The following is a 20,752-nucleotide window of genomic DNA, read 5'->3' on the forward strand; positions in this document are numbered from 1 at the left end:
GCCGTTTCCCGTCCGCCTCTGGTGTAGCGGTCAGCATGATTAGCTACCATCCCTGGAGGCTCGGGTTCGATTCCCGGGTCTGCCACGAAATTTGAAAAGTGGTACGAGGGCTGGAACTGGTCCACTCAGCCTCGGGAGGTCAACTGAGTAGAGGTGGGTTCGATCCCCACCTCAGCCATCCTGGAAGTGGTTTTCCGTAGTTTCCCACTTTTCCTCAAGTCAAATGCTGCGATTGTACCTAACTTAGTACCTAACTTAAGGCCACGGCCGCTACATTCCCTCTTCCTTCTCTATCCCTTCCAATCACCCCATCGCCCACCAAGGCCCCTGTTCAGCATAGCAGGTGAGGCCGCCTGGGTGAGGTACTGGTCATCCTCCCCAGTTGTATACCCGACCCAGAGTCTGAAGCTCCAGGACACTGCCCTTGAGGCGATAGAGGTGGGATCCCTCGCTGAGTCCGAGGGAAAAGCCAACCCTGGATGGTAAGCAGATTAAGAAAGAAAGAAAGAAAGAAAGAAAGAAAAAAGGCCGTTTCCCATGTTATTGTTGTCTATGTGGTGTTGGGTAGTTTGTAAAACCATAAATTTTCATCAATATTGATCTCAATGGTGAAGCTATAGAGAAGAGCACTCACGGTTTAGTAACATGAGCGACCGCTAGGTGGCGCACGCCGGTTCACTGTCGCACTAGCAGCGCTGAGAGGGAGCACCGCGAGGAACGACAATGCTGCCAACTGTTGGTTGGGGCTCGTTTTATTCCTTATAGCTGTCTTCTTGTTGCTTAGCAATGGCTGTTTGTACAGGTTGTGACATTAAGGTGAACACGTTTTCGGTTGATTTTAAGCAGAATCAGGACAATTTAATTCTCTTCCTTGAAGGACATAGCTTGATTAGTACTACCAGGAATTGCGGCAAGTGCGGTCATAGTGTAAAATTGACTACACTTAAAAATAAGATTTTTTTTGCATGCCCTCGTCGTGTTGGAGGCGGGAAACAGTGCGGCTGGAAAGAGAGTGCGAGGAAGAACACTTTCTTTGCCGGCTCAAGACTTCCATTATTTGACATCGCACTCTTTTATGTACTGTGGTGTAATTTGCCGAAACCTATTACTGCATTCATAAAGCAGGAATTAGGTTTCTCACCAAATACCATTGTTGATTGGTGCAGTTTCTGTCGGGAGGTGTGTATTAATTGGGTACACACCAACAAGAAGAAAATCGGTGGTCCCGGCATTTTCGTTGAAACTGACGAGAGTAAGTTCGGCAAGTCTAAATACCACAGAGGACGGCATACTGAGGGACAGTGGGTGTTTGGTGGTGTCAAACGGGGCAACTGAAAAAACTTTTTTGTTGTGCCGGTTGAAAGACGCGATAAGCATACCTTACTGGCTGTCATTCAGGAATGGGTTTTGCCAGGAACTATCATCACTGACTGTTGGAAGGCATACGATTGCCTGGAGGATGAAGGTTTCCTTCACTTACAGGTGAACCATTCGGTTCAATTTATAGACAGTGGTCGAAGCGGGCGTGTGAACAGGCAGAATAGGAGGGTTATGCCTAATGATAGCCCACCTGTTCACACGCAAAACTTTGAAAATAGGTGGTGCCATATGAAGCATGGGAGTTTCTCTGTTCCAGGGTTTGGAAGGAAGAAGGCCCACTTTGTCGGGTATCTGGCCGAGTTTCTGTTCAAATCGAACTTCCCATTACATATTCGTGTGCACGAGTTTTTTAAGGCCACTGGTGAACTATACCCTCCTCTCCATTAAGTCAAGTGTATGTTTGTTTCAATTATAATTATTAATAAATTTTAAAGTATTTCAGGAGAAGAGTGGTTATTGTGAAGTATTTCTTGCATTTCAACTATTCATTGAGTAAAGCAAAGGGGGTCTGCGGGCCTAAGCCCCCAGGTACGAGGATTTGAGGAAAAGTGAGGTTATCGTGAAGTATTAGTTATATTTCAAATATTCATTCGGTAAAGCAAAGGGGTCTGGGGGCCTAAGCCCCCAGGTATCAATCAATCAATCAATCAATCAATCAATCAATCAATCAATCAATCAATCAATACTGATCTGCATTCAGGGCAGTCGCCCAGGTGGCAGATTCCCTATCTCTTGCTTTCCTAGCCTTTTCCTAAATGATTTCAAAGAAATTGGAAATTTATTGAACATCTCCCTTGGTAAGTTATTCCAATCCCTAACTCCCCTTCCTATAAATGATTATTTGCCCCAGTTTGTCCTCTTGAATTCCAACTTTATCTTCATATTGTGATCTTTCCTACTTTTATAAACGCCATTCAAACTTATTCGTCTACTAATGTCATTCCACGCCATCTCTCCGCTGACAGCTCGGAACATACCACTTAGTCGAGCAGCTCTTCTTCTTTCTCTCAATTCTTCCCAACCCAAACATTGCAACATTTTTGTAACGCTACTCTTTTGTCGGAAATCACCCAGAACAAATCGAGCTGCTTTTCTTTGGACTTTTTCCAGTTCTTGAATCAGGTAATCCTGGTGAGGGTCCCATACACTGGAACCATACTCTAGTTGGGGTCTTACCAGAGACTTATATGCCCTCTCCTTTACATCCTTACTACAACCCCTAAACACCCTCATAACCATGTGCAGAGATCTGTACCCTTTATTTACAATCCCATTTATGTGATTACCCCAATGAAGATCTTTCCGTATATTAACACCTAGATACTTACAATGATCCCCAAAAGGAACTTTCACCCCATCAACGCAGTAATTAAAACTGAGAGGACTTTTCCTATTTGTGAAACTCACAACCTGACTTTTAACCCCGTTTATCAACATACCATTGCCTGCTGTCCATCTCACAACATTTTCGAGGTCACGTTGCAGTTGCTCACAATCTTGTAACTTATTTATCACTCTATAGAGAATAACATCGTCCGCAAAAAGCCTTACCTCCGATTCCACTCCTTTACTCATATCATTTATATATATAAGAAAACATAAAGGTCCGATAATACTGCCTTGAGGAATTCCCCCTCTTAATTATTACAAGGTCAGATAAAGCTTCACCTACTCTAATTCTCTGAGATCTATTTTCTAGAAATATAGCAACCCATTCAGTCACTCTTTTGTCTAGTCCAATTGCACTCATTTTTGCCAGTAGTCTCCCATGATCCACCCTATCAAATGCTTTAGACAGGTCAATCGCGATACAGTCCATTTGACCTCCAGAATCCAAGATATCTGCTATATCTTGCTGGAATCCTACAAGTTGAGCTTCAGTGGAATAACCTTTCCTAAAACCGAATTGCCTACTATCAAACCAGTTATTAATTTCACAAACATGTCTAATATAATCAGAAAGAATGCCTTCCCAAAGCTTACATACAATGCATGTCAAACTTACTGGCTTGTAATTTTCAGCTTTATGTCTATCACCCTTTCCTTTATACACAGGGGCTACTATAGCAACTCTCCATTCATCTGGTATAGCTCCTGCGACCAAACAATAATCGAATAAGTACTTCAGATATGGTACTATATCCCAACCCATTGTCTTTAGTATAGGTAGGAGGATTTGAGGGAAAGTGAGGTTATTGTGAAGTATTTCTTGCCACGGGAGCCACTGTTCTCATGACAGAGATTGGCCTCGAGGTGCAAAAATACCTTAAAGCTAATAAAATAATGATCTTTAAATTTCACGCCGAGGCCATTTCAAACTTCCCTGGACCGGGCGAGTTGGCCGTGCGCATAGAGGCTCGCGGCTGTGAGCTTGCATCCGGGAGATAGTAGGTTCGAATCCCACTATCGGCAGCCCTGAAAATGGTTTTCTGTGGTTTCCCATTTTCACACTAGGCAAATGCTGGGGTTGTACCTTAATTAAGGCCACGGCCGCTTCTTTCCAACTCCTAGGCCTTTCCTATCCCATCGTCGCCATATGACCTATCTGTGTCGGTGCGACGTAAAGCCCCTAGTAAAAGAAAAAAAAAATTCCCTGGCCGCTTCATAATTTTTTTCTGCAATGGTTGGTAACAAATTCTCGGCCTCATCCTAGGTGTCAGTGACGTCATCCTCTTACGTGAACCAACCACCATTATAAGCAATGGAGTATGGCGTCTAAAACAGTATTTTTATTATAAAAGTAAATATACTTCTAGGGGCGGGTGGGTTGGTCTCTGGCAAGCGTGTTGAACACATCTCTCTTCCTCGATCATTATAAGGTAAAATTGGAAACATTTCAAGTAACATTCTATGTAATGATCTTTGAGTTCCCCTCTCTATATTTTTACCGATCATAGGCACAAGAACAGCTGGAACTACAATTTTCGTCTTTCGATCCAACACAGAACCCCATTCCTCAAGATATTAAGGACAAAATGTTCCCCAGAAGAAAGGGTTTCCATGACAGGAGCCAGCACTGGATCTTCCCGTTGATATTTTTCGATGTTACGGAATACAATAGGGGCATTAATCAAAATAGCACCAACACAAGAAGGTATGGAAATAGAATGAGAGGAACCTTCCTGTTGCTCAATGGAATTAATGTCGCCAGGAAACATGCGACTTAACCCATCTGCGACCACATTCTCTGATCCTTGAAAGTGTCGCATGTCCAACTGGAACGTTGAATTTAGAATAGTCCAACGGGTGATTTGCCTTGTACGACGGGACCTAGCCAAAACCGAGCTCAGAGCCTGATTGTTGGTCTCTAATTCGAACTTAATACGTTCAAGGCGGAATTATTCCAAGGCAAACATTACAGCCAGTTCTTCTAGTATATGGAGTACTTGGCTTCTTGAGATAATAAGGCCCTAAACGCATAAGCAATTGGCCGCCTTCCCAGTTCACATTCCTGAAGAACAGCAGCGGACGCAGATGATAGGGTGTCTGTCTGAATAATGAATTTCTTAGAGAAATCTGGCATTGCTAAGACTCGGGTATTACAAAGAGCTAACGTCAAGTCTTCAAACGCAGCTTGCTGCGATGGCCCCCATTCAATCTTGACACGTTCCCTATGGAGGAGTTGATACAATAGCTGTCTGACTCATGTAGTTCTCCAGTGATGTCATGGCCCCAGCTAATTTGCAATAAGCTTTTGCATAGTGTACAATATGACTGCTTCTTATACAGCAGTAATTGATCGGTTTTGTGCATTTCATGACTTCTGAATTTAGTACTGAACAGCATATGTTTGTGTGCTGTAGATTTTTAAATGCAACTTGCACCAACATTTTGAACATTCGTGAGGCTGAATTGCAGAGAGTGAACCAGAATATTATCATACGGTACAACACTTGTTTACAGGCTGAGGGAGAGCATTTTCAACATTTACTGTAATGGGGTAAGATTTACTGTTTATCAATCTGTTTTACAATTTGATTATTCATTCATTGAAGTTGACTGGTTTTCTACAGGCATATGGGAACCATGTGACAATGACTGCACTCTTGTATATCGACATGCAGCATGCAGAAAAGACAGCAAACGTTGCAGGACTCGCCCTGTACATTTGTGAAGTTAAAATATACTGTCGTTTGGTGATGAATGAAAAACTGAAATGGGTATTCTAACTACTGCATTGTATATTGAACACACAAATGACAAGTTGCGTTACCTTAATTGCACCCAGGGGTGAATAAAGAAAAGTTTTGCTCAAGAAGCGACGGAAGTCATCATCAGGATTGATAAGAGCATTGGTTTTGATGCCAAAACCTACTGAAGACACCACATCTGTTGTGAACTTGGCCAACACATCTTTGATGTTCACAGGATTGCCTGTAATATAAAAAAAGATACTATTTAGAAGGATGTATCACAAAATTATTCCAAAAATAATTTATTTGGAGATGTTTAAAACCCTAGCGAGCTGGCCACAACGCCAGAGTTGTGGAACTCCTTAATACTGTGTTTCAACTCAGAGTACAAAATGTGTTACAGGACTGTTGATTGTTCCATGTTCATTTCTGTTGTGGCCAACAGCCTCAGTGTAAGACCTCCTATACCAGTGATCATCATCAACAACTTGTGTCTGTAATGTGCCATCCTGAGTGAAGTGTAGCCTCTGCTTTGAGTTTGAGACTGGAACTGGCCTACATATATTTATAAATGCTACCGTGGTTTGGTCGATTAGCAGAGGTGAAAGAAGGTGCTGGGATGAATAGGTCTCAATGTACGAAATTAAAGTTAATTTAAAATTTAACAAGGTTATATTTTCTTTTTAAGATCAAGAAATAACAAATATAACAGGTACTCAGTAGCCTAGCAACAAATCGAGAATGTACAATTACAGTGTTAAGGGATTTGGGCTCCGAGAGCCAGACACATAATTCTTGAGCAATTAGCCCAACTTTAGCCAGATACCAGGTTTGACAAAGGGGCAGAAAACACCAATCATGCCCAGGAGCTCTTGCTCCCTATTACCCAGTAAAGCCTGCTCGAGGCACACAGAAATCAAAATTTTAAGAAAGAGCAACCCGCTCTTAAAGCTCAAGCCTATCAAAGGCCACACCAAACTCCACCTTCAAGCTCACCTCCAAGCACATGAAAACAGGGGTAAAAATACCCAACCTATTGAGGCCTACTCAATAAAGAAACAGGACAATTACATGGCCTCCAAAATACCAACTTGAGAGGAGGCGTCCTTGCACTCCTAATACACTTTATTAAAACCTATTTGGCACTAGGCCGCATATGCGAGGGCTAATCCCATACTAAAGAGGTGACACGATAGGAAAACTTATTACATTATGAAACGAAGAAAAATGGTTGAGAAAATGTAGTCACCTCAAAAACAATATGAAAGGGAGCTCGAGAGGGTTAGGCACTCTCTATCCCAATTTGTAGTTTAAAGAGATAGAATTTATACCAAGAGTCTATTACATTTTAGGGGAAAGTTACATGATAAAAGGTATCGAACCTGCCCCGAGAGTTAAACTGCTGAGCTAGCACGAAAAGAAGTTATTAAAAGGCCATTACCTTATTGATGAACCGCTGCCCGACGAAAGAGGCGCTTCCCGCCCCCTGCTACATAATTTACACAATGATAGATGTTACTGAAGTGGCGCAGAGACCCGGAAATCAACAGTTTATATACCCTCGCGGAACATTCGAGACCTTTCATGAATGATAACACCCGCCCACAAGCATTTTATTGGACGGCCAAAACATTACAAGTCAAAACTCAAGAAGACATCTAGGATTGGTGGAAAATTAATTACAAAAATTACTCATTGGTCGAATTCAAAACTGGCGGAAAGGGAAGGGTTATACAGCCAACCTAAACAATGACTGAAAGAAATTTAACAAAGAACAAACTTATGCATACTAAAATTCTTCAAAAAATAAAGTTCTTTCACTTCGCACTAGGGTGCACCATTGTATTTCTTCAGTAGTGCCATCTAGAAGAGAATGTTCACACTTCTCACTTCAGAGAAAACAAAAATAAATAGCAAAGACACAGTTCAGAACTCTTCAAAATTTACAGATAGCGACATCTTCTGATAACCTTTAGAATTAACATGGTTGTTAGAGTTCAGGCTTCCTCCAGTAGAGGAGTTTCAACCGGCGCAAAGTTTGAATTAACGGCGCGGAGGTGTACCGCCTGGTACAGACCTCGCCCCCCCCACCGAAAGTCCCTCCCAGGGATAACACAGAAGAACATAAACTTTTGTTTTAAAATAAGGTCCAAGTTATGAAGTTGATATAGACGTTAATTGCAGAAGTATTTACAACCAAATTTTCTTAAATGATTGGATCCAGTTTCAAAATTCTTTGTAGTTACTTTTGATGTAATGTCTTTATGCTTGTAGAAGTTGAATTCAGAAGGGAAACTTTTAATTTTTGAAAGGGAAGAAAAATTTTCTAAGTCCACTAAATATTGCAATTGAATCCAAAAAATGTAGTAATTGTTGATATTAAATGTCCATGTAGCTGATTAAGTACATTCAATGTTGATTAAGTTTGACGGCCAGACCGGCCGCCGCTGCTTGTGTCCAGAGGGGGCCGCTCGGACCCCTCAAGTACGCTGAGATACCGCTCGCCCGCACTATGAGAGGAGTCGTGGAGTTGAAGCACGCCGCGCCCACGGCGAACATACAGGTTGCGGGCAAGTTGCAGGTTGTGCGCCGCACATCAGCCTTGGCCGGGAGGAGGGCTCCAGCTCGCCGTACACTGGTTGGCCTCACTGAAGAGGGGCGGGCCCATACCCCACCTCAGTAGCGGTACGGCGCCGCGCTGCTGCGGGGGCACTGAAACATTAAGATCTCGGCAGCAGAATTTGTTGGACCATAATGATTTTAGGGTACAGACTTTGTGGTGAAGTTGAGGGGCCAGCGGCGTGGAGATATTTATTTCTTTCCAATTAGCCACAGTTTTATGTGAGCAGGAGACGGGAGCATGGTAATGGCCATGCCAAGGACAGGATGGCAGTTTAACTGGTTGGGGAAGGTGTACAATAAAATGCTTAAATACAAAGAACCTGACTCCAAGGGCAGAAGGCCTCAAAAAACAACCAAAAAAATATAACCTTCCGAATTCTTTCAAAAATGTTAAAGTAAATATAAAATCAGCTACGTTAGCGCGGAAGCTACACAGGTTTCACCTGCGACATGTGAACCCTAAATATCCTCTCGGTGGCTGGATTGCTTAGCAATAAGGTAACGGGTGTAAGGAAATCGAGAATAATACACGGCCCATGAAATCTGGGGGCAAGCTTGCCCGCGGGAACAAAATTTTTGACCATGACCTGGTCACCTACCTTCAAATTGGTGGGTCTCCGTCCACGATCATATCTTTCCCTAACCTTTTCATGAGACACTTTAAGATTGGCTTTAGCCTTCTTCCAAAGATCTTTAATATTATCTGGATCTATTGTCTCAGGTAGAATATCACTCAAAGACCAAAGGTTGGAGAGCGGCGTGTTGGGAACAAACTTGAACATCAACGAAGCTGGAGTAAATCTATGTGATTCATGAACAGCCGAATTCAGAACGAAAGCTAACCAATGCAGGGACGTGTCCCACCTGGAATGGTCTTCATGATGATAAGCAATAAGAGCCGACCTGAGATTACGATTAACTCTTTCGGCAAGAGATGGTTGGGGATAATAAGCAGAAGTAGTCACATGAGATATGGACAGATCAAAACAGAATTTACGAAATAGATTGGATGTGAAAGCCTTAGCATTGTCAGACACAATATATTGACACGGACCAAAAGAAGCAAAGATTGAATTTAAACAAGTAATGGTGGACTGAGCGGTAGCCAGCTTAGTCGGGAATAACCAAGAAAATCTTGTAAAACCATCTACACATACAAGGATGAACTTGTTGGCATTCCCTTTGACTGGGGGAAGGAACCTACGTAATCAATATACAGGCGTTCCATTGGGCGCGACGCCTGATGAGAGGACAAGAGGCCTATCTTGGTAGATATGGTGGGTTTACTAAGCAAGCAAGGTTTACAAGCCTTTACTAGTTCACGAATTTCACCGTCCATACCCTTCCAGATAAATATTTCACGGATCTTTTCACGGGTTTTAAAGATGCGTAGATGCCCCCCTAATGGGGTCTCATGATAGTACTTGAAGATCATTGGTACAAGAACAGCTGGAACTACAACTTTCATCATCTTATCATGCCTCGCAGGGCAACATAAAACACCATTCCTCAGTACATAACGGACAACATGTTCCCCAGAAGAAAGGGTTTCCATGATCGGAGCCAGCGTTGGATCTTCACGTTGATATTTCTCAATATCCCTAAAGAGCATGGGAGCATCTGTTAAGATGGCATTAACCTCAGATAGTATGGACTCGGGAGGTGATGAACTATCGACCCGTTCATGGGTCTCGACGTCGTTGGAAAACATACGGATGAGTCCGTCTGCGACAACATTTTCAGTACCTCTGATATGCCTAACGTCAAATTGGAAGGCAGAAATTCGGATGGCCCACCGGGCTATACGACCAGTACGACGCGGCCTACCTAAGACCCGGCTTAAGGCTTGATTATCAGTCTCCAGGTCGAATTTGACATGTTCCCGATAGAGACGGAACTTTTCTAAGGCAAATAAGACTGCCAAACCTTCGAGCTCATAGATGGAATACTTGGCTTCTTGAGCCGAAAGAGTCCTAGATGCATAGGCGAGGGGGCGCTTCCCTAGTTCAGTCTCTTGAAGAAGGACAGCAGCTACCGCCGACGACGACGCGTCGGTTTGGACGATGAATTTCTTCGAGAAATCTGGCATAGCAAGGACAGGGGCATTGGAGAGAGCTAATTTCAGGTTTTCAAAAGCGGATTGTTGCGAAGACGCCCACTCGAATTTTATGTCTTTCCTACGAAGAAGGTTCAAGGGCGCCGCTCTATTAGCGAAGTTAGGAATAAATTTCCTGAAGAAATTCACCATACCAATGAACCTGGCAATACCTTTGATGTCCTTGGGAGGCTTGAAATCACGGATGGCCTGTATTCTAGAGTGATCGAGTGCGACACCATCGGGCGAGACAATATGCCCTAGGAATGACATAGAGGGTTTAGCGAAGGCGACCTTGGACAATTTCACAGTTAACCCAGCTTTACGAAGGCGATTGAGAACTTCTCGCAGATGATCTAGGTGCTCTTCGAATGTTTCCGAAAATACGGCGACATCATCCAGATAGTGGTACAAGTACTCAAATTTGATGTCGGAGAATACCCTATCTAGCAGTCTGGTAAGTACGGCTGCTCCCGTGGGGAGCCCGAAAGGCACGCGGTTGTATTCATACAGATTCCAATCCGTGGCAAACGCTGTAAGATGTTTAGATTCTTCAGCCAGAGGAATTTGATTATAGGCCTGATTTAGATCCAAGATGGTAAAGAACTTAGCTTTACGAAACCATGAAAAACAAGAATGAAGGTCAGGAAGGGGCACAGATTGTAACACCACCTTCCGATTGGGAGCCCTATAATCAATGGCAGGCTTGAAGCCACCTTGGGGTTTCGGGACTAGAAAAATAGGTGAAGAATACGCCGACTTAGAGGGCCTAATAATACCATCCTTTAACATTTGATCGATTATTTCTTTCAATGCCTTCATTTTAGGTGGAGATAGCCTATAAGGTGGAAAACGGACAGGAATCGAATCCGTGACCTCAGTTTTGTATTCGATCAGGTCAGTAATGCCAAGAGTATCAGAGAAAACCTCTGGAAACGACTGACACAACTTACGAATGCTGTTAGCCTGCTCCTCAGGTAGATGTCTAAGATCTAACAACATCTCATCCTGGGTAGGCGAAACAGATGAACATGATACAGAATTACATTTCAATAAGGGGATTTTACAATTAGAAGCAAATTTGAATGTGCATGACTTACTTTGAAGATCGAGCACTAGACCCGTATGGACCATGAAGTTGGCTCCCAATATAATGGGGCAAGATAAGTGCTTTGCCACAAACAATTCAACTTTCCAAGTAAATTTAGAAATAGGAATTTTGGCTTTTAAGGAACCTAAAATTTCTAATGGAGAAGAATTAGCCGAAACATATTGAACAGAAGATGAGCAATAGTCAGGAAGTTTACACATAGATTTCAATTTCGAATACCATTCAGCCGAAATAATAGAACAATCACTGCCAGAGTCTAACAGAGCTGTTACAGGTTCATTATTTAATTCAATTTTGAGAAAAGGAACAGGTGCGGGGGTATCTGCCGCAATCCTAAGACATTCACTGTGGCATTCAAAAGATAAATTTGAAGACTGAGTTTTCCCTGAAATTTCGACATGTTTACAAGTGGCTGAGCCTCGGTAAGATGGATTAGTCGACTCAGCCGAAGCCACTAGTCACTTATTATTATTGGCATTGGTGGAATTTGCACCAGAAGTTGAGCAGGAGGGGGTGCTATTTAAATTTGGGCAATTCTTGGCGGTATGTGAGAAAGCCTCACATTTAAAACAGCCTTGTGATGAACCTGCTCCATTATTTGTCCTACTAGATTTGACCAATGGACATTAATTGCGAAGATGGTCAGGCGACCCGCAAGCATAACATTTACGGGGTGTGACGGGTCGGCGAGGTGGAGGCCGGGGTTACTAAAAGAAGGAGGGGGTTCTTTCGCGACACGCAAGGTATCGGCGTATCTAACTCCTTCGGCGGAGACGGCCATAGCCTCTAACTCGGCAAAAGTTTGCGGACGCGACGCAAAACACAAGTATGATCTGTAAGATGGAGAAATGCCTTCCACAATGGCCTGTACAATCTGATCTTCAGGGAAGTGAAAAGCAAACACCCTGGTATAGAATTTAATGTCTTGTATGAAATCAGCAAAATTTTCATCCAGTCTCTGTACTCGATAATAGTACTTCTGAATCAGAGATGACCTCGCAAGAGCAGGGATGAAATTTGCAAGAAGGTGTGCATGAAAATCATCAATAGATGACTGTTCCGCTATTGCCCTAACAATTTTGTCCGAGAGAACACCAATTGCATAGGGATAAATTATCTGCAAAATTTGACATGGAGAAAGAGAAAAAACAAGAACATGGTCCCGAAATTCAACTAAAAACCTTAAGAATGAAATAACTTCACTGGTAGTGTTAACCGAAAACTTAGGAATACCTCTGAGCAACATTGCTAATGGATGAGGTAAGCTGCTGAACCCGGGTGACGTAGTAGGTAAAGGTTTAAGTGGCAAAGAAGCTAATTCAGAACGTACATTATTCAATGAGGTACGTCGTTCAGATTCATGGTCTAATGGGGCAGAGCTTTGTTGAACTCCTATCGATTTAGTACTTTCTTCCCCGGTGGGAGAACGGTCCTCGCTGACTACGTTTACCGTAGCGGGTTGGTCGGTTTTGGGAGGAACATCCCCAGTTAACAATTGGGTAACCTTACTGGACAATTCAGAAAGATTCTCAAGAACAACGCTAGCTTCCTTCCTCTGAATGTCATTCAACTTCAGAGCCAATAGATCGGTAACTCTATTAGAAAAATGAAATAACCTGGCTTGCACACGTTTAATTTGATTGGGAGAAGGATCATTTTCTTCAAAAAAGGTAATTACAGATGCCAGCTCAGTAGTATTGTCCGTGATCGTGGAGAGTCTCCCAAAGTGGGGATGGAAATGGGCAAATCAAGGGACTCTCTAAGCTTATTTGTGTCTATCGCAACCGTGCCTCCAGATTGCACATTTCTAATTGTTAATTCATAGATCAACTCCTCCTTGCGCAAATAGTTGAGATGGAGGGCATCGCGAGGTCCGGGCATGATGACAAAAATTTAACAATTTTGAAAAATGAAAAGGAAAAGTCCAGCGACAGAGAAAATTGAGCAAGGTAATGATTAGCCGTCAAAAGGGGCTAATTTGAGACCCATTCAACCACGCTCTGCTACCACTTTTTACCGTGGTTTGGTGGATTAGCAGAGGTGAAAGAAGGTGCTGGGATGAATAGGTCTCAATATACGAAATTAAAGTTAATTTAAAATTTAACAAGGTTATATTTTCTTTTTAAGATCAAGAAATAACAAATATAACAGGTACTCAGTAGCCTAGCAACAAATCGAGAATGTACAATTACAGTGATTACAGGATTTGGGCTCCGAGAGCCAGACACATAATTCTTGAGCAATTAGCCCAACTTTAGCCAGATACCAGGTTTGACAAAGGGGCAGAAAACCCCAATCATGCCCAGGAGCTCTTGCTCCCTATTACTCAGTAAAGCCTGCTCGAGGCACACAGAAATCAAAATTTTAAGAAAGAGCAACCCGCTCTTAAAGTTCAAGCCTATCAAAGGCCACACCAAACTCCGCCTTCAAGCTCACCTCCAAGCACATGAAAACAGGGGTAAAAATACCCAACCTATTGAGGCCTACTCAATAAAGAAGCAGGACAATTACATGGCCTCCAAAATACCAAACTTGAGAGGAGGCGTCCTTGCACTCCTAATACACTTTATTTAAAACCTATTTGGCACTAGGCCGCATATGCAAGGGCTAATCCTATACTAAAGAGGTGACACGATAGGAAAACTTATTATATTACGAAACGAAGAAAAATGGTTGAGAAAACGCAGTCACCTCAAAAACAATATGAAAGGGAGCTCGAGAGGGTTAGGCACACTCTATCCCAATTTGTAGTTTAAAGAGATAGAATTTATACCAAGAGTCTATTACATTTTAGAGGAAAGTTACATGATAAAAGGTATTGAACCTGCCCCGAGAGTTAAACTGCTGAGCTAGCACGAAAAGAAGTTATTAAAAGGCCATTACCTTATTGATGAACCGCTGCCCGACGAAAGAGGCGCTTCCCGCCCCCTGCTACATAATTTACACAATGATGTTACTGAAGTGGCGCAGAGACCAGAAAATCAGCAGTTTATATACCCTCGCGGAACATTCGAGACCTTTCATGAATGATAACACCCGCCCACAAGCATTTCATTGGACGGCCAAAACATTACAAGTCAAAACTTAAGAAGACATCTAGGATTGGTGGAAAATTAATTACAAAAATTACTCATTGGTCGAATTCAAAACTGGCGGAAAGAGAAGGGTTATACAGCCAACCTAAACAATGACTGAAAGAAATTTAACAAAGAACAAACTTATGCATACTAAAATTCTTTAAAAAAAAGTTCTTTCACTTCGCACTAGGGTGCACCGTTGTATTTCTTCAGTAATGCATCTAGAAGAGAATGTTCACACTTCTCACTACAGAGATAACAAAAATAAATCGAAAAAGATACAGTTCAGAACTCTTCAAAATTTACAGATAGCGACATCTTCTGATAACCTTCAGGATTAACATGGTTGTTAGAGTTCAGGCTTTCTCCAGTAGAGGAGTTTCAACTGGCGCAAAGTTTGAATTAGCGGCGCGGAGGTGTACCGCCTGGTACAATAAATATATTATTTGGAACTTCTTCCTGGCTTTCTACCAGTTACCTGGGATTGGCACTTTGTATATGTTCCGGGGTGTATGTGGAACGCAGAGGTTAAAGAAGGTGCCGGGGTGAATGGGTCTAACTACAATATCAAAATTAAGTTAAAACTTAAACTGAAGGTTATATTTTCAGAACTTCAAACTGAACAAATTTTCATGACAATATTACAGGTACAAATAGCAATTATTAAACAAGATGGGGAAAATCCGAGGTTCAGAACCTTAACACTTTGGGCTTTAAGCGCCTAGTTTTATAATTTTACAAAAGAAAGAGGTATCATTTAATGAAGGGCAGAAATCCCCTAATTCAAGAGCACTTGCTCCCTAAATTACAATATCTAGCCTCCCCAGAGGCACACTTTACAGTTACAAAACTTGAAAAAGAGCTAACAGGCTCTCAGTTTCTTACTGCCTACTCAAGGCAACATTACATCAATCTCTGGTCTCTCAAACCACCATTTACAAATTGAACTTACTTTTACAGGTGTATTTAATACCCAACCTACTGGGCCTTCATGGAAACGAGCAGGTTAAATAACTGGCCCAAACACAAAAGGAATGAAGGCGCACACTGTGCTCCAAGATAATGAAAATTAAAACCTGCAAGGCTCTCGGCCGATGAAAATAGGGGCTAATCCCAACCTACTGAGGTGACACGTATAGAAATAACTTTAATACATGGCAGAAATGAAAGGTTACAAAAACGTAGGCACCTCAAACCAAAATGAAGGGGAGCTCAAGAGGGTACTTCACTCTCTATCCCCGATTTATAGTTAAACACTTTCGAAGATTTTACATTACCAAAAGAAAAGTTACATTTTAGAAAGTTAAACTGCGGAGGTAGCAAGAAAGAAAGAAGTTATGTGGCCATTACCTTGTAGATGTTGCGCTGACCGACGAAAGAGGCCGCCCGCCTCCTGCTTTGACACATACACTCAGTAAGAAGATGATCAATTGGCCAAGAGACGTGAAAAGTCGCAGTTTATAAACCCTCAGGGAAGGTTCAAGATATTCATGACTAAACCAGCCACACCCTCTCAATTTTATTGGTCAATTTCAAAGTTACACTCAGAATCGAAGAAGAAGCCTGTGATAGGTCGAAAATTAATTACGGAAATTAGGGATTGGCTAGATTCAAAACTGGTGGAAAAAAAAGGAAATATTGCCAACCCAAAAATAAATGAGCATCAATCAGTTACCAAAACCTAGAAATACGAAAGTCTTTAAATTATAAGTTCTTTCACTTCACACAAGGGTGCATGATCATAGTTTTTAGTGGTGTTCTCTGTGGAGAAATGTCCGAACTTCTTGATGAATGTCAAACAAAACAAGTAGAAATTCACTCAGGTTAGGAAACTGCACAATAACAAAATTACATTATATTTCTGTGGTGACATCTTCTGATTAAAGTTCCAAGTTGGTGTAGTTTCAGTTTCACTGTTTTACCAATAGAAGAGTTCATTTAGGAGCTAGTTTTGAATGCGCGGCATTGAGGTGTACCTCCCGGTACAGAATATATTCAATATATATATATTTCTGTTGTGCTTAGTAGTGACATACGGTACGGTACCGGTATCGTAATTAGGATACGTCTGAAAGTAGTTTAAAAATTACTGTTGTGTACTGTACAGTAGTATACGAGTAATATCCTATTAGAATTGAGAGTGCTTATTTTATTATTGTAAAATATTTGTGTAGTACTGGTGTAGTATAGGTTTCCGTAGAAACTCTTACTAAAATAGGCCTACTGTTGTTGTAATTAGGATCGGCTTAATTGCAGTTTGGAATTGTGTAGTTCTTGTGTATTACTTTCGATTTTCACTAATTAACAGCAGTTTTTATCCTGTTAGGGGTTGTAGAATAATAAAAAAATAGAGCACGATTAAGTTGTATTGTAGTGTAGTCGTATATTAATTACCTTATTGTTGTGTACAATCCCAGACAATATTTCCCTTCGTTCATTTATTTTTTGCAAATAAGTTATTTTATTTTTAAATTTAATTCCCCCCCCCCCGTAAAGAATGGCTAAGGAGCGCGAGTGTACTTATTGTGGGTGTGGTGAGGCATTGAGGGGTATGAGGGAGGAGTTGGAAAGTTTGAGGGAGATAATTAGGATTCTCACAGAAGACAGGAAGGAAGATAGGACTCCCTCAAACAATGTACAGGTTACAGTAGGTGTACAAGAGGGAGGGGAAGGAAAGGGAGGGGATGTAGAAGACAGGTGGTCTAATGTTCTAAGGGGAAGGAGATTGCAGGCTAAGGGCTCTATTCAAGATCAGAATTCAGGACAGGTGTCTGTGCGAAATCGGTACGAGTCACTCCAGGTAGAACAACAGATGGAAGATGAGGGACAGGGAACTGTTGCTGAGATCTGTTGAAGTAGGAGGAAGGGAAAAGGTAGGAATGGGAAATGTAGAGTAGAAGATAGGAAAAGACAGGTGGAACAGGGTCATGGGAAGGAGAATAGGGAGGAGGAAGTAGCTTCTGCTGCAGTGAGAGAAGATAGGGCTGACCAGGAGGGGAGGGGATCAGATGAGGTGGGGAGGGTTGAGGCTCTGGTCATGGGGGATTCCATCGTTAGACACGTGGGGAAAGTGTGTGGAGGAAAAGGAACCAGGGTAGAATGTTATCCAGGAATTAGGTTGAGGCAGATGTTGAGGAAAGTAGAAGAGAGGGAGGAGGGGAAGGAGAAGGTGGTAGTATTTCACGTTGGTACCAACAACGTAAGGCAAGCTGATATAAGTACCAACATAGTTGGAGATGTGTGGGATCTGGTAAATGCAGCACGGGTGAAATTTAAGAAAGCGGAGATTGTTATTAGTGGAATACTGTGTAGGAGGGATACTGACTGGAGGGTGATTGGGGATTTAAATGAGACTATGGAGTGGGTATGTGGGAAACTGGGAGTGAAATTTCTAGATCCTAATGGGTGGGTAGGAGATAGGGATCTGCGCTCAGATGGCCTTCATTTAAACCGCAGTGGTACATATAAGTTAGGAAATTTGTTTGGAAGGGTAATAGGGAGGTACATTCAGGGAAACGGGATGGCCTAGGGAGCGGTGATAAGGGAACAGGGAACTGGAAATCAAGTAGGGATGACATAAAATTGTTAATGTTGAACTGAAGAAGTATTGTAAAGAATGGAATAGAATTAATTAATTTAATAGATATTTACCAGATATTGCAATAGGAGTTGAATCATGGCTGAGAAATGATATAATGGATGCAGAAATTTTCTCACGGCACTGGTGTGTGTATCGTAGAGATAGGATAGGAATGGTGGGAGGGGGAGTGTTCATTCTGGTGAAAGAAGAATTTGTAAGCTACGAAAAAGTTAAAGATGAGACACATGAAATTCTAGGTGCAAGGCTCATTTCTAAAGATAATAGGCAACTTGATATATTTGGAGTGTACAGATCGGGAAAGGGTAGCACTGACGCGGATTCGGAATTATTTGATAGGATAGTCAGCTATGTGGGAAACGACATGGAAAGAAATGTGATTGTAGCGGGAGATCTGAATTTGCCAGATGTAAATTGGGAAGGAAATGCGAACGACAGGAAGCATGACCAACAAATGGCAAATAAGTTAATATGGGAAGGACAGCTGATTCAGAAAGTGATGGAACCAACCAGCGGGAAAAATATCCTGGATGTGGTGCTGATAAAACCAGATGAGCTCTATAGGGAAACTGAAGTAATAGATGGTATTAGTGATCATGAAGCGGTTTTTGTGGTAGTTAAAAATAAATGTGATAGAAAGGAAGGTCTTAAAAGTAGGACTGTTAGGCAGTACCATATGGCTGATAAAGCAGGCATGAGGTAGTTTCTAAAAAGTAACTATAATCGGTGGAAAACGGTAAATAAAAATGTAAACAGACTCTGGGATGGGTTTAAAGAAATTGTTGAGGAATGCGAAAACAGGTTTGTACCTTTAAGGGTGGTAAGGAATGGTAAAGACCCACCTTATTATAATAGAGAAATAAAGAGACTAAGAAGGAGGTGCAGACTGGAAAGAAATAGAGCTAGAAATGGCTGTGGAAGTAAGGAGAAATTGAAGGAACGTACTAGAAAATTGAATCTAGCAAAGAAGGCAGCTAAGGATAGAATGATGGCAAGCATAATTGGCAGTCATACAAATTTTAGTGAAAAAATGGAAGGGTATGTATAGGTATTTTAAGGCAGAAATAGGTTCCAAGAAGGACATTCCAGGAATAATTAATGACAAGGGGAGTGTGTATGTGAAGATCTTCAAAAGGCAGAAGTATTCAGTCAGCAGTATGTAAAGATTGTTGGTTTCAAGGATAATGTCGAGATAGAGGAGGAGACTAAGGCCAAAGAAGTAATAAAATTTACTTATGATAACAATGACATTTACAATAAGATACAAAAGTTGAAAACTATAAAAGTGGCTGGAATTGATAAGATTTCTGGGGATATACTAAAGACAATGGGTTGGGATATAGTACCATATCTGAAGTACTTATTTGATTATTGTTTGGTCGGAGGAGCTATACCAGATGAATGGAGAGTTGCTATAGTATCCCCTGTGTATAAAGGAAAGGGTGATAGACATAAAGCTGAAAATTACAGGCCAGTAAGTTTGACATGCATTGTATGTAAGCTTTGGGAAGGCATTCTTTCTGATTATATTAGACATGTTTGTGAAATTAATAACTGGTTCGATAGAAGGCAATTCAGTTTTAGGAAAGATTATTCCACTGAAGCTCAACTTGTAGGACTCCAGCAAGATATAGCAGATATCTTGGATTCTGGAGGTCAAATGGACTGTATCGCGATTGACCTGTCTAAAGCATTTGATAGGGTGGATCATGGGAGAATACTGGCAAAAATGAATGCAATTGGACTAGACAAAAGAGTGACCGAATGGGTTGCTCTATTTCTAGAAAATAGATCTCAGAGAGTTAGAGTAGGTGAAGTTTTGTCTGACCCTGTAATAGTTGAGAGTGGAGTTCCTCAGGGCAGTGTTATCGGACCTTTATGTTTTCTTATATATATAAATGATATGAGTAAAGGAGTGGAATTGGAGGTAAGGCTTTCTGCGGATGATGTTATTCTCTATAGAGTGATAAATAAGTTACAAAATTGTGAGCAACTGCAACGTGACCTCGAAAATGTTGTGAGATGGACAGCAGGCAATGGTATGTTGATAAACGGGGTTAAAAGTCAGGTTGTGAGTTTCACAAATAGGAAAAGTCCTCTCAGTTTTAATTACTGCGTTGATGGGGTAAAAGTTCCTTTTGGGGATCATTGTAAGTATCTGGGTGTTAATATAAGGAAAGATTTTCTTTGGGGCAATCACATAAATGGGATTGTAAATAAAGGGTACCGATCTCTGCACATGGTTATGAGGGTGTTTAGGGGTTGTAGTAAGAATGTAAAGGAGAGCGCATATAAGTCTCTGGTAAGACCCCAACTAGAGTATGGTTCCAGTGTATGGGACCCTCACCAGGATTACCTGATTCAAGAACTGGAAAAAATCCAAAGAAAAGCAGCTCGATTTGTTCTGGGTGATTTCCGACAAAAGAGTAGCGTTACAAAAATGTTGCAATGTTTGGATTGGGAAGAATTGAGAGAAAGAAGAAGAGCTGCTCGACTAAGTGGTATGTTCCGAGCTGTCAGCGGAGAGATGGCGTGGAATGACATTAGTAGACGAATAAGTTTGAATGGTGTTTATAAAAGTAGGAAAGATCACAATATGAAGATAAAGTTGGAATTCAAGAGGACAAACTGGGGCAAATATTCATTTATAGGAAGGGGAGTTAGGAATTGGAATAACTTACCAAGGGAGATGTTCAATAAATTTCCAATTTCTTTGAAATCATTTCGGAAAAGGCT

The 20,752-nt window shown here is 41.6% G+C and overlaps 1 protein-coding gene across 1 annotated transcript in view; it reads right to left on the reverse strand.

The window, feature by feature from the left end:
• LOC136874740 (cytochrome P450 6k1) overlaps positions 1 to 20,752 on the reverse strand; it is a 198,409-nt gene that overhangs the window by 112,907 nt on the left and 64,750 nt on the right. Inside the window, exon 3 of the mRNA XM_068227798.1 lies at positions 5,594 to 5,754. Within this exon, the coding sequence (XP_068083899.1) occupies positions 5,594 to 5,754 (161 nt within the window). The remainder of the gene's footprint in view (positions 1 to 5,593; positions 5,755 to 20,752) is intronic.

This window comes from Anabrus simplex, chromosome 5, assembly GCF_040414725.1.
Source record: "Anabrus simplex isolate iqAnaSimp1 chromosome 5, ASM4041472v1, whole genome shotgun sequence".
NCBI classification, from domain to species: domain Eukaryota; kingdom Metazoa; phylum Arthropoda; class Insecta; order Orthoptera; family Tettigoniidae; genus Anabrus; species Anabrus simplex.